This window comes from Rhinoderma darwinii, chromosome 3 (genome assembly GCF_050947455.1).
Source record: "Rhinoderma darwinii isolate aRhiDar2 chromosome 3, aRhiDar2.hap1, whole genome shotgun sequence".
Taxonomy (NCBI): domain Eukaryota; kingdom Metazoa; phylum Chordata; class Amphibia; order Anura; family Rhinodermatidae; genus Rhinoderma; species Rhinoderma darwinii.
Genome location: NC_134689.1, coordinates 241,949,127 through 241,963,732, shown reverse-complemented (window position 1 = coordinate 241,963,732; position 14,606 = coordinate 241,949,127). Strand labels below are relative to the sequence as shown.

The 14,606-nt window shown below is 42.1% G+C and overlaps 1 protein-coding gene across 4 annotated transcripts in view; it reads left to right on the top strand.

Annotated features, from left to right (window-relative positions):
* Window positions 1-14,606, top strand: part of SBF1 (SET binding factor 1) — a 211,465-nt gene that overhangs the window by 162,043 nt on the left and 34,816 nt on the right. For all 4 annotated transcript variants that reach the window (XM_075857594.1, XM_075857593.1, XM_075857592.1 and 1 more), the window contains 4 exons: window positions 2,665-2,840; window positions 5,773-5,912; window positions 13,596-13,800; window positions 13,896-14,092. In XM_075857594.1, coding sequence (XP_075713709.1) covers window positions 2,665-2,840; window positions 5,773-5,912; window positions 13,596-13,800; window positions 13,896-14,092 — 718 coding nt within the window. The remainder of the gene's footprint in view (window positions 1-2,664; window positions 2,841-5,772; window positions 5,913-13,595; window positions 13,801-13,895; window positions 14,093-14,606) is intronic.

Sequence of the window (14,606 nt, the reverse complement as noted above, 5' to 3'; positions counted from 1 at the left end):
GTTCTGACTTCGCTAAACCGCATGTGACAGACTCCCCAAACACATGGAAGAAAGTTCTCCGGTCACATGAGACTAAAATGTGACTTCTTGGCCATCATGGGAAACGCTAGATTTGTGGCGCAAATTTAACACTTCCCATCGCCCTAAGAACACCATTCCCACAGGGAAGCATGGTGGTGGCAGCATCATGCTGTGGGGATGCTTTTACTTAGCAGAGACTAGAAAACTGGTCAGGATTTACATGGCAATTCTTGAGGAAAAGTTGTTTGCCTGCCAGAGATTTAGGACTGGTAATAGTTTTGCCTGGAAGAATGGGGAAAAAATCTCAGTGTCTGGACATGCTAATCTAATAGAGACATTCCCCAAGAGACTTGTACAAAGTATTAACTTCCAGGGGGTGAATACTTGAAAGTTTTTTGTCTTTAACCCCTTAGTGACCAGCCCATTTTAGGCCTTAATGACCAAGCTATTTTATTCGTTTTTCTATAGTCGCATTCAAAGAGCTATAACGTTTTTATTTTTTCGTCTACATAGCTGTATGAGGACTTGTTTTTTGCGGGATTAGTTGTGCTTTTTAATAGCACCATTTTTGGGTACATATAATTTTTATATTAACTTTTATTAACCTTTTTGGGGGGGATTATAACAAAAACCTGAAATTCCGCCATTGTTCTATGCGTTTTTAAATTGACGCCGTTCACTGTGCGGCGTAAATAACATGTTACCTTTATTCTATGGGTCGGTACGATTACGGCGATACCACATATGTAGAGGTTTTTTTATGTTTTACGACTTTTGCACAATAAAAACACTTTTGAACTAAAATTATTTGTTTTTGCATCATCGCTTTGCAAGAGCCGTAACTTTTTTATTTTTCCATCAATGTAGTGATTTTTTGGGCTTGTTTTCTGCGGGACAAGACGTAGTTTTGAATGGTACTGTTTTGGGGTGCATGGGACTTATTGATTCATTTTTATTATGACTTTTTTGGGGGGCAATGGAAAAAAATTGCAATTTCGCCACGTTTTTTTGAGTTTTTTTTTTACGGTGTTCACCTTGCGGTTTAAATGACATATTAACTTTATTAATGGAGTTATTACGGTCGCGGCGATACCACATATGTGTACTTTTTATGGAAAAAAATGATTTTATTTATTTTTTTACTGTACTTTTTATTAATAATCTTTATTTCACTTTGATGACTTATTTCACTAGTCCCACTAGGGGACTTTACTGTGCGATATTCCGATCGCTGTTATAATGCTTTGGTATACTTCGTATACCAGAGCATTATTGCCTGTCAGTGTAAATCTGACAGGCAATCTGTTAGGACGTGCCTCCGGGGCGTCCTAACAGGCATATGTCCAGGGCAGACCTGGGGGCTTTTATCAAGCCCCCGGCTGCCATGACACCCCATCGGAGACCCGCGATTGCATTCGCGGGCCGCCGATGGGTGACAGAGGGAGCGCACTCCCTTTGTAAACAAAGTTAAATGCCGCGGTCGCTATTGACGGCGGCATTTAACGGGTTAAACGGCCGCGATCGAAGTAAACTTCGATCGCGAGTGTTGGAGCAGGAGCTCAGCTGTCATCAGACAGCAGAGCCCCGGCTCCTGCCTGCACGGAAGACCCGTGCAGGACTTAGACTAGGCTGACGTGAAAAGGCGTCAGCCTAGCCTAAAGCCCATTAGTGACTCACGTGAAAAGGCGTATTGGTGGTCACTAAGGGGTTAATTGTTTGCATCGCAGTAATAAATATTTTGCACCTTCAAAGTGGTAGGCATGGCGTGTAAATTAAATGGTAAAACACCAAGGATGGTGAATCTTTTCGCGAGACTGTACATGAAGATGCAGCTGCTTTTGCTAGAACCTCACAATGCTTGTCCCATAGAAAAGTCAGGATAATTGTATTATTTAATGCTCACTATACTACATATTTGGACATTCGACTACATTGTGACATAGCTGAAGATATGCGTCCATTCAGCCACTAAAGAATTAGAGGCCTGGTTTGGATTCTGCAATCCAGTCCGTCCCCAAAGGTGTTTGATGGGATTGCATACGGGGGTCTGCCACTTTAGCAAAAGAACTTTGATTGGCAAACTCCTAAATCTATTTATTTTTATGGACTACACTATATACATGGGGTCATTATCATGATAAGAAAAGCGTCGTCTTCAAACTATAGCCACAAAGTTGGAAGCATATAACTTTCTAAAATGTCATTGAGTTCAAATGTTCTTTATGCCAATGTAGCAGATGCCAAGCTTCAATTCTGTGATGTTGTTTTCAGCGTTTTGCACCTGAGCATAGACTATTATTTGAGTACATAACAAGTACACACCTCCTGGTTGACACCTTTCCCAGCAATTGTACCCCCTACTTACTTTAGAACGTGGTCTTTTTCACTCCGCTTCTGTGGCCTATGTCAAGGCGCCCATCCACAAGATAAAGCCCCCAGTCAACAGCACCTAATAGCTACATAGGGAACAGCAGAAGTACTGTAGATAATTGGTGACCATTTTCTTTCACCAAAATAGTGCAACATTTTCATTTCCCTGAATCTGAAACATTGACCTGTTTTGGTGTAAGAAAGCTGTAACTGCTGCCGTCCTTTCTGTTCTTATGGATCTGGCTACCCGTCACTTACGTATTTTGATTTCAGCTGTTGCGTGTGGCGTTTGATGAAGAAGTCCCTTCTGAGATCTCTGAAAGTTTCCGCAAGCAGTTGCATAAGTTGAGGTACCCACAAGATGTTCATGGGACTTTTCCATTCAGTGTTTGTCTCTCCCTACAACATACTGCTCAACCTAGGACCAAGGACAAGAATCCCTCCATCAAGTGAGTAAGATGAATTCTTGTTTAAACCGTTTTCCCAGTGCTACAAGTGCCATCCTTCCTCAATTTCCTTCCATGTCTGTCTACAAGAAGAGGTTTAGTGCTAAGATTAGTGAACACCATTATTATTTATTTACATTCCCCACCCCTTCCTCTACTCCTTTTAGCTCATGTAGGATTTTTTTTTTTAGAAATGTTTTCAGTTTTGTAATATACGGTTACAGGTTGCATCTTCAAACATAAGTATTCAGTGGTTCTAGTAACACAGGCAGGACCATGACAACTCCTTTTTATTGTTGTCGAAGCCTGTCATGGATCCACACCTTATCAGAATATAAAACGGCTGCACATGTATACATATGATTAATCTTGTTCTGGCACTACTGTTTAATGAATCCTCTACCTGATGGCCGTGTGTAACCTGACAGAACCTTTTATCATAGTTGTGTAGTCTGACAATACTTGTATCTTTTCTCTGGCTGGAATTACTACATCTCTTTGTGTATTTCTTTTGTGTCTCTTTCCTTGTGCCATAATTGAGTGTGTAAATGTTGTTTGTCATACTCCATAGTGTGATCCTCTTAATGTATTAGCCCCCATTTGTCTAGTGACCCCTTATCTTTCTCTGTAGTCCCCTCCATGTCAGTGACGCGTTCCAAGGCCACCTGGCACTGGGTTTATCTCTTGGCAGCTTCCATTCAGAAACGTAAGACCCAACATTTCTGCCCAACTAGTCATGGTTTCATACTTCCTGGGTGTTCAGCTGCTTACCTATCTGTCCAAGTTTTACACTGGCACTACAAAACACAGTTTATATATAAAGACATGCAAACTGCACACACTTTACCAACAATTTTTTTAGCCTTGAATTAGGGGAAACGCTTTGTAATGGTGCTGCTGCTGCAATATGTCACAATTTGTCTTAAAGGGGTTTTCCAGGGGTTGTTGCTCTTAAACCGCAGGGATTAACTAAAGCTGGCAATACATCTTGGATAACTTGTTCAGCCAATAGCGGTCCCCCCTTTAATTTGCACTTTCGGATTGGCCAAGTTTCCTTGTTAAATGGTTTAGGGAGAGAGAGATCTGCAAATGCCACATTGGTAGCGGTTATCTCCTGGGCTAAACAAGACATTTTAAAATATAAATTGTCTGATTGTTTATCTGAAAGTAGGCGGTTGGGGACAATCTGCCTGCCCCAAATACACACTGGATTGTTAGCAGATCCAAATAAAAATATACACATTATCTTTATATGTTTAACAGTCCTGTCTTTAGTCATTATTATTTTGTGGTCAATTTATGTAAGTTGTCATTTATTTCCCATTTGTATATTTATTCCTATATGTCCCTGTTACCAGCAGATCTTCCAATCTAAATTTAAAATCTGAGACATACACTATATATAGTGTACGTTTTTATGGGAACCCAGTTGGGACCCCTTGCACATTAAGATCGGGAGACCCACGATCCTGTATGTCTTTTTCGATCAAAAGGAGAATTGTATCTCGACTGACACGAGAGAGGGGAAACATTCCCTAACATTTGCTTTAAATCAACAAAGCTGCATGGTAGAGCTGATCTCTCAAATGTGATGTGCAAGTAGCCTGAGGCTGGGTTCCCACGTAGCGTAAACGCTGTGGAATTTCATCAACGGTATTCAGTGCGGAAATTCTGCAGCATTTACAGTAGCAGCAAAGTGGATGAGATTAAGAAAATCTCATGCCCACTCTGCGGGAAAAAAATACAGCGTAAACGTTAATTAAATTGACCTGCGGAGCGGAATTTAACTCCGCAGCTTGTCAATTTATGCTGCGTTTTTGTTGATTTTCCGTTGCGGGTTTTCTGCATTGAATTCAATGGGGATGCAAAGCCCACGACAGAAAGCCAAGTGTTGTGACTTTTGCGGCATATTCGCAGCAAATACGCTGCAAAAATAGCAACTACGTGGGGAAAAATTTTTTTATTACCCTGAATGCCATCCTTCCTGTAGACCGGCCTTCTGGGATCACGTTGCATCCCAGGTGACCGCGGCAGCCAATCACAGGCTGTAGCGGCGATCACATGCGATAATACGTTATCCAAGGAGGCCTGTCTGGATGACGTCAGAGGGCCGGCCCCCTGGGATGGCGTTACATCCCATGTGACCACCGCTGCAGCCAATCACAGGCTGCAGCAGTCACATGGGCTGCAGCATCATCCAAGGAAGCCGGATCAGACTGCACAGGAGGGGAGGGACGCGTCGCCATAACAACGGGTTACGCAAGCATGAGCGTTTTTCCAGGAGTAGTTGAGAAGATTATTTCCATATAAAGAGGGTTACAACAACCTGCAGCTACTGGGAAGATTGGAATGTTTGCTGGATCGTTGGAGATTTCAGTTCTAAATAACAGAACTCTGTAGCGACTAGATCCCATCAAACTGGCACGGGAAGATGTGTTATAAATTGTGTTGTAATAAAAAAATATATAAATAATCCTAAATCCAGATAGTTGAGTGCAATGAATAAATTGAAAGTTAACTGGTTGCAGCACCAACAGATTCTGGTAATGTAATCACAAATGCTACTACAGTATGTCGATTTCTTAATTGAAATTCAATTGCAAATTCTTTTTTTATGCCATTTTCATTTTTGTTATGCTTCTCCTACTTTTTCCTCTCTGAAGTATATTACGCTTTGTGGTGGACCCTTCCTCTCCTGCAGCTGAATATTAATTAGCTTATATAAGTAGTTATTCCTTTCTGTATGAAATACTGACGTTTCTGTTGGAATGCATTGGTATTTGAACTAAAGCATAAGGTCAGGATCACATGTACAGCACTAAAATGTGATGTGCGATCGTGGCATTACTCTATGAAATGTGCAAAGATACTACTTAAATGAGTTTCCTTTGTTTGTAATTTCGGTCTTGTGGTATGTGCAAATTATTTCTCCAAGGACCATCTCTAAGAATCTTGTGAAGAATGCTAAGAAGACAATAGGCCGACAATATGTGACACGCAGGAAGTATAGTCCCCCATCCCGGGATCTCCGAGGGAGTCAGAATTCTCTGGAACAGCAGGGAGATAATATTTCAGGTGGGTGTTCCATCCTGTATCCTGTGCAGGGAAGTAAGACCAGCTGCTTTTCTGAACTGCAATATTGCTAAAGCGGGTCTGTCATCAAACATAAGGCAGAGTATTATGGGGACTGGTCTGCTCTACTGTTAGCCCAAATGGCATAAAAAATGATCTATTCGGAGAGGAGTGGGGAGAGTGCTCCGCTCATGAATGCAACGGACTCATCGTTATGAGTTTTATCAGTACCAATACACCATGCGAACATTGCGCCAGTCTCTTCCCCCAGCACAGCGAGTGACGTATTTAACAGCTTGCACTATCTGTTGATAAATCTGCCATAGCCGTATGCCATATTTTTCTATCTATTTACACTAGAAAATACAGGATGTTCATTAATGGTTTGTGTTTCTCTTATCTGTTTATCATCTCTCAATGACTCACTGAATGAAGGATTTCCAAATGATTTAAAGTTCTTGTCCGGTTTCAGCAATTTAATGTTGTTTTTTGTATAATTAAAAGCTATACAGTTTTCCAATATACTTTCTGTATTAATTCCTCACGGTTTTTAAGATCTCTGCTTATTGTCATTCATTAGGAACATTCATTGTTTACTTCCAGTGGATAAAATTCTGGACATGGGGGGGTGGAGCTTGGCCCTGGACCGGAATGGCTGCATGATCTGAGAGCTCCTGACAGTCTTGTGCTCTAAACGGCTCACAACGCTGATTACCTGCAACATTTCTCCTCTCTGGCTGCCTGTATTGTAGCGGTGGACAGGGTGCCTGTTTCAGGTCGCTTCGGTCAGTGCATTCTCCATATTTTGTGTGACACGGCGAACTACCGTTTTCTAGCCTAACCCTCCACCGGATCTCCGGACTTTATTGGGACAAGGGCGGCCTCACCGGTACTCCCGGTTTCCTCCACAGCCCGATAGGCTCTGGTTGCTGCAGTGGCCGATATATTCTTGCACCGCTGCTCCTCAGGCCATGGGTATGGTGAAACTATGGGCCAAATCAGTGGGGCCTCTGAAATTAACGGCCTACTTTACAGCTATGGACACTGAAGATGAAAACACACCAGCTAGCGTCCCAGCCGTCGGAGGGGTTGCACTAGGGCATATTCCTCTCCGCCCCCCCACCCCCCATATTCTTGTCCCCGGGGGGTTTCCCTCCTAAACTTACAAAGGGTGGGACTCGCTCGCCGGACAAAAGTCCTCCGCTACAGACCACTGCCAAAAGTGCTGGAGCTGCTGCTTCTCAGAGAGGGATTGCAGGATTCCGTTGAAATGGGACCAGGTACTCTAGAAGGGTTTCCGTCGTCCTCTTCTCCGCTGCCCGAGGACTTCCTCAAATCCATGTTGCTTGTCCTGCAGAATAATATCTCCCAGCGTGTTACAGCTCTGGCCAACAATCTCCAAACCAATATTGACTCTCTGTGTCAGGACTGACATGTAGAGAGGAAGATGGCGGAGTTCTCCTCGGCTCACAACGAGTTAGTGGACGCTCATAACACATTAGAAGACGTTCAATGGCTGAAGTCTAATGCTGCAGATACGGAGGATAGGTCTCGATGCAACAATATATAAGTGAGAGGGGTTCCAGAAAGCATGTTGACACCTGACATTTCAGGATAGCTATTAGTTATTCAAAGCTCTGATCCCCACTCTATCGGAGATGGACCTGGTTCTAGATAGGGCTCGTCACATACCCAAGCCCAAGACGGCTCCACATAATGTCCCTAGAGACATTTTAGTGAGGGTTCATTTTTATCTCATCAAAGAGAGGCTGATGTTGGAAGCCAGAAAACAAGATAGTAAATGGATTCGGAAGACTAACGTGTCCCTTTATCCGGATTTATCGGCAGCTACATTACAGGCCAGGCGGAAATTCTTAGTCATCACACAAGCCTTGCGGGGTGATGACCCTATCCTATCTCACCCTGACTACCAGTTTAGAATCAAGGATGCTCTCACCACTTACTTGAAATTAATACACCTTCCGTCACTAACCCCCACACCTTGTGGAATGCACAAGGCTTACATGAGAGGTATCTTCATCCAAGCTTCTGCTCAAGCTAAGCGTAAAAGGGAAAAGGATGTGACTGACACGATAGCCCAAATTTCCCAGTTAGAGAGCTTTAATAAAACATCCCCATCGACATCTCGCTCGCATACCCTACGTTGCTTGTGGCTGCATTTACAATCTAGGTATGATTACACTCTGAGAAAGTTTAAATTAAGTCCTTATGTACACAATAACAGAACTGGAGCCCTCTTAGCTAGGAAGGTAAGACACTCAACTGGAAAATCAAAAAGGTAGGAAGGTTGTAGACCTGCGGTTAATAGCGGATCAATTTTGTTTGTACTATGAAGTATTATATAACTTGTCCTCAGATCCCAATACTTATCAACTTTCGCAGCAGGAGATCTCCTTTTTTTTAGATGGGTTACAGTTGCCCTCGATTAATGGGGATACTCTGGTGTCACTATTGGACCCTATTACTATAGCGGAGGTTTCCAAGGCCATTTCCACTCTCAAAGCCCCTGGGCCTGATGGGTTCACAAATGTCTATTATAAAAGATTTACCGACCTACTGAGACCTCATTTAGCAGTGATATTTAACAAAGCAGCGCAAGATGGCTCTTTCCCAGCAGAAATGTTTTCAGCAACTATGGTTACTCTCCGTAAAGCGGGAAAGGATCCTGACACCCCCGCCAATTTTAGACCTATCTCCTTATTGAACTCAGATGTAAAAATATTCACCTAGGTGTTACCTGAAAGGTTGCTTCATATCATTCCAGATATCATTACTCCTGATCAGGTGGGATTTGTTGCTGGGAGACAGGCACCTGATGGTACCAGACGGTTTATTGATTTAATTCAATTGGTTGAGCACAACAAGACCCCCTTCCTTGCTATTCGCTTTGGACGCAGAAAAAGCATTTGATCGGGTGAATTGAGCGTACCTCTCTAATACTTTAAGGAAATTTCGAATGTCGGGTTTTATTAAATCTGCCATTCTAGCGCTATGCTCAAAACCCTCAGCTAGTGTGTTAGTTTCTGATTTCCTTTGAGTCCTTCCAGATTACAAATGGTACTAGTCAGGGGTGTCCACTATCTTCGATTTGTTTTTGCCCTAATGATGGAACCTCTTGCTACTGCGATTAGAGATAACAAAGCGATTCAAGGTATAGGTGGTCTGTCCACAAAATAGGATTATACGCTGACCTCGTTATCCTATCGTTGTCACACTGAGTTATCTTTGGAAGCGGTACAGGCCACTCTGGAGGGGTTCGGACGAGTATCTTATTCTAAGGTCAACCCAAGCTCAGATTTTGAATATGGAAACCTCTAACTCCACCCAGTCGTTATTAGCCGCCAAGTATCCGTATAAGTGGAACTCTGATAATATATAATATTTGGGTATTAAACTCACCTACCCAAGCTCTCTGCTGTTTCAGCATATTTACTCTCCCTTGAACCCTAGAATTTCACATTTGCTGGAGAAACTGTCCACTTCCATAGTTTCCTGGGCTGGTAGGATAGCGTTCGTTAAAATGTTGGTTTTTCTATATACGTTTTGTACTGTTTCTATACCCTTGCCGTCGTCCTTCATCCTGAGGCTACAAAGGGAATTGTCCCTATTAATATGGAGGGAAAAACACCTCGGGGTTCAGATGTCCACTTTGATTAGACCCTGGCAGTCGGGCGGGATGGGAGTCCCTGACCTTCATAAGTACTACATGGCCACTATTTTAGAGCAAGCTAAAATTTGGTGGACTCGGCAAGGTGGGTGGAAATAGAACGTTGTGCGGTAGGCACATCTCTCATTTCCTGCCTGAAACAGGCGTCCTCTGGTTTATCTTCAAAGGTTCCTTTGCTGGGGTTGAAGGTCTATCTGCAGGCATGGTCTTACCTGCTCTGCCACCACACCCTTGGTGATTTTGGGTCATTGAAAGACCTGTCCCTTAGGTGTTTATATTCACTGATCGACCATGTTAATATTGACTCCTGGGGGTGTGGGGAAAATCGCATGTCTCTACAGCGACACTATTTTCAGATCGTTTCAAGATTTATCCTCTTCTTATTGTATCCCTAGAGCAGACTTTTATAAATATTTGTGTGTCCAACAGTTTCTCCCACGTCAAGCTATACTGTTTTATGCTCATAAACTCACTAAAGCCAAAGGCATTTCTCTCTCTTATGGTCTTTTCACTACTCCTACACCTGCCGCTAAATTCTCGTATATGTCCACTTGGGATTTAGATCTCGGATTGGGTATCTTTCCAGGATTGGTTTAAAGCCTTGGCATGGGTAAAAAGGGCTTCTAAGAGTTGAAAATTGCCTTCCGGTGGTACCTCCCACCTACACATGTGGCTAAAATGTCAGATTCTGCATCGGAGTTCTGTTGGAGGGGATGTGGTGCACATGTGGTGGGATTATCCAATAGTTTACTCCCTTTGGATGATTGCTTTCAGGCTCATCTCCAAAATTCTCAGATCCAATATAGTGGCTTCTGGCCTTATGGTTACTGCGTCTTGACCAATTTCCTAATCCTTATCATATAGTAATGTCGCATGTCATTCTGGCCGCGAGACTCATGATAGTTCACAAAAGGAAACTGTCCGATCCCCTGACTAAAGCGGAGTTCATGAATTAAATTCAGTTTTCCTACTATATGGAGAAGTCATGGGCTATTAAAACCCACTCGCTAGCTAAATTTTCGCAAGCATGGTAATCCTAGAGCGTGTTCGCTCTAGATCCAGACTTGACCTGAGCTCCACTTTCCCTTGTCTTGACTCTGGGTGTAAGATCTGTATTTAAATTGTTGTTGGTATATTTTGTCCAGTAAAAGTAAACCTTGAAACTGCTGAATGACCACAAGCAGATATCTTGAAAACCGTGTGGAATTAATACAGAAAGTATATTGTAAAATTGTATAACTGTAATTTGCTAAAAATAAACATACCACCCATTTTAACACATGATAAATATGATTTAAAGCTATATACACGCTTGCTACGTTAGCAAAAAGCAGTGTACAGATAGAAGGAAGTACGAGTGCAGCATCAGGCTCGTTTGTAGTAGGGATTGTCTGTAGTTGACTACCATGGCAACACATAGGTCTGCATAGGAACTGTAGAAACAAAACGGTAAGATATTTTTAACTCTTTCGCTGCCGCAATGATTTTTACTCTTCTGACATTCATACACTTGAATTATCAATGTAAAAAATTTTTTTATACCCCTATATCTACATCTTTTATGAAAGTAGACACCTGGCACATTGTAAAAATACCACCAAGCATTTAACACTCAAGGGCACCTTCATGCAATTTTGTACCAAATAGTGCCATTTGTGTAAAACAAAAAAATGCATAAAATATCATATTTGTGGCTAAAAGTCTTGTAAAACTTTTCATTCTACCCCCAACTTCAAATGTTTGCTACCTGAATATTGCAGGTAGAGTGTTGAGCCTGGGCTTTAATATAATAGCAAGATTTTAGCTTCAGCACTTGTATCCTACACACGGAGTCATGATATATTACATACGTCGTACACATTGAAAGGGTTACTTATTTTTTTTATATATCATTGGGGACACAGGAGGTATGGGTGTAGGCTGCTGCCACTAGGAGGCTGACACTAAAACCAAAGTTGGCTCGTCCAGTCACAGACTTTACCCAGCCTACTGGTAAACAAAGAAATAGGGTGGGCACGACAATATAAAAAGTTACTTGGAGTGCTGACTCAACAAATGTGTAACAATTACACAAAAAGAAGAGGAAAGACAAATTCTATTAGTCGCACATCCAATTGAAATTACTTTATTACAATATACATGAAAAAGTACAAACAATGAGCGCAGCAGTACTCAAGAGAAAAACATGTAAAAACAAAGTCGAAAAAAAAAGAGCATACCTGTCCCTAGCCTGAATAAATGCCAAGGGACCCCCACTATTGCCCTATTAGAATTTAAACAGGAGAAATGTCACTTAAAAGAAAGGACACCCGGAAAAATCTGCATTTGAATGACTGAAAATGCAGTGTCAAATATAGAATGCAAATAAATAAAGTGTGCAAGATAGAAGATGCAATTACCACACCATGCTGGTGGAATTAAAGGCCGGGTCCTGTGAGGGCAAGAGTGGAGCTGAGAACCCACGCGTATCGCCGTTGGTACGGCTTCATCAGGGGTCTACTGACATAGAGCTAATCAGTTTTAGCTTCGTGTCCGTAAGAGACAAACACTGATTTGGTTCTCCAGATCTGTTCTACCTATAGTGTTAAGTTTTAGTTAATTTTTCTTTTTTTAGAGGTGGTTGAAACAGGGACGGGTTGGGTCTTCTGCCCCCACCACAGCTACATCAGGGCACTGTTTTGAGGTCACGTGTCAGATCTAAACAATGGGGTTCTGCCAGGAAGTCAGAGCGGACTTGGCAGCAAATGCATATGTTACATGTGGCTAACCTTATAAAATTCATATAAAATAATTACAGGCCTAACACCTGCTTACACATGCTGTGTTTGCAGCATTTTTAATGCATTCTTGTTAAAACAAGAAAATAAAAAGACTGCAAAATATCTCTGTGAACATATTAGGGTATGTGCACACACACTAATTACGTCCGTAATTGACGGACGTATTTCGGCCGCAAGTCCCGGACCGAACTCAGTGCAGGGAGCCGGGCTCCTAGCATCATACTTATGTACGACGCTAGGAGTCCCTGCCTCGCTGCAGGACAACTGTCCCGTAGTGTAATCATGTTTTCAGTACGGGAGAGTTGTCTCCTACAGCGAGGCAGGGACTCCTAGCGTCGTACATAAGTATGATGCTAGGAGCCAGGCTCCCTGCACTGTGTTCGGTCCGGGACTTGCGGCCGAAATACGTCCGTCAATTACGGACGTAATTAGTGTGTGTGCACATACCCTTATTGGTGTCCAATCACACCACCGGTTACCCGTGTAATCCTGACGATATACATATATATTAGCCAGCATTTGTGTGTGACTTACAGCACAGCAAGCGTAATCTCGCGAGATCACGCTGTAAATGACAGCACAACGTGATCTTGATGTGCTGTGTGAGTAAGTCACACACAAACGTTACCGAAGTGTCGGGATTGTGAATAGACAGCCCGTCCTGGTTGGACGTGATGTCTATTTACTGTCAAGACGCTTCCGTAACGTTAATGTGTGAGTATGTGACAGCACATAGTGAACAACGCAGGATCTCTATCTGCAGAGTAAATGAATGGAGAGGAGTGCATGATGCGGATTGGTCAGCGTCATACACTTCTCTCCACAACGCCCACTAGGTCAGAAGTAAAAACATTCCCAGTTGGGCATTAAGAAAGTCATTAGCATAAAGATAAAATCGCTCATAACTTGGTGAAAATAGATCGTTTTTCTAAATAAAAAACACTGTTACCTACATTATAGCGCCGATCTCATTATGTAGGAGATAGGGCACTTATAATATGGTGACAGCCTCTTTACATGGTGCATGTATAGTTCTATTTTGATGTGCATTACTTCTATTTACTACTTCAGTCTAAAAATGTGGATTTGAACAGTGTACAATCGCTTATAACGTACCTGTTTTACTATTCTATTAACTTAAAAAGTTTGCCCGTTTATTAGAATGAATTTGAGGTTTTTTATTTGTTTTTTTATTTATCAATTGTCATTGTAATTCAGTTTCTGAAGATCTGGACAGAAGCACATTGACCATCTCTACTTTGAAAGCCCCTGAAAAGCATTCAGGAGGCAATATCGCAGAGCGAGCATGCTGCCGTGACTACCAGAGAATGGGGCTTGGTACTCTGAGTAACAGTCTGACCCGTGCTAAAAATGAACCTTTCCGGATTTCAACAGTGAACCGCATGTATGCCGTTTGTAACAGGTAAGAACTCTGGCTTACAACTAGTTGTTTACGGTTTAGACATTATTTTGTACAGCTAAAATAATAATTTTTTCCTGGCTATGTTTATCAAACAGCTATCCAGGGTTGCTGATTGTTCCTCAGACCATTCAGGACAACACTTTACAGAAGATCTCTCGCTGCTATAGACAGAATAGATTTCCTGTAGTGTGTTGGCGCAGCCCACGTACCAAAGCTGTGTTGTTGCGGTCAGGTGGACTTCATGGCAAAGGTGTAGCTGGACTCTTTAAGTCTCCGAACACAGCTAGCACAGGTTAGTAGTGATCTTATTAATTGGAAACCTCTTTGCTGTATGACATCTAGGGGATCGATGAATGCTGCTTCTGCTATACAGCTCGTTTAACCCCTTAACGCCCAGACATTCTTTTTCATTGTTGCATTCTAAGAGTCATAACTTTTTTTTTTTTTTTCCCGTTGATATAGCTGTAGAAGTACTTGCTTTTTGTCGGACGAGTTGTATTTTTTAATGGTACAATTTTTGAGTACATATAATGAAGGTAATCAAAAAGTCAAATGTACCTCAAAATTGCTATTAATATAAACTACAGCTTTTCCTGAAAAAAAAACACCCTCATACAGCTATGTCGATGGGAAAATAAAACTATTTGGCACTAATATATTGGGCATATCTGTGTCATTTTCACTCCAACAGCTACTGTGCACTAATTTCTGGAAAACACGTGTGGGGCCAAAATGCTCGCTACACCTATAGTTAAATGCCTTAAGGGGCTTCGTTTCCAAGATGGGCTCACTTCTCTGGGGAATCT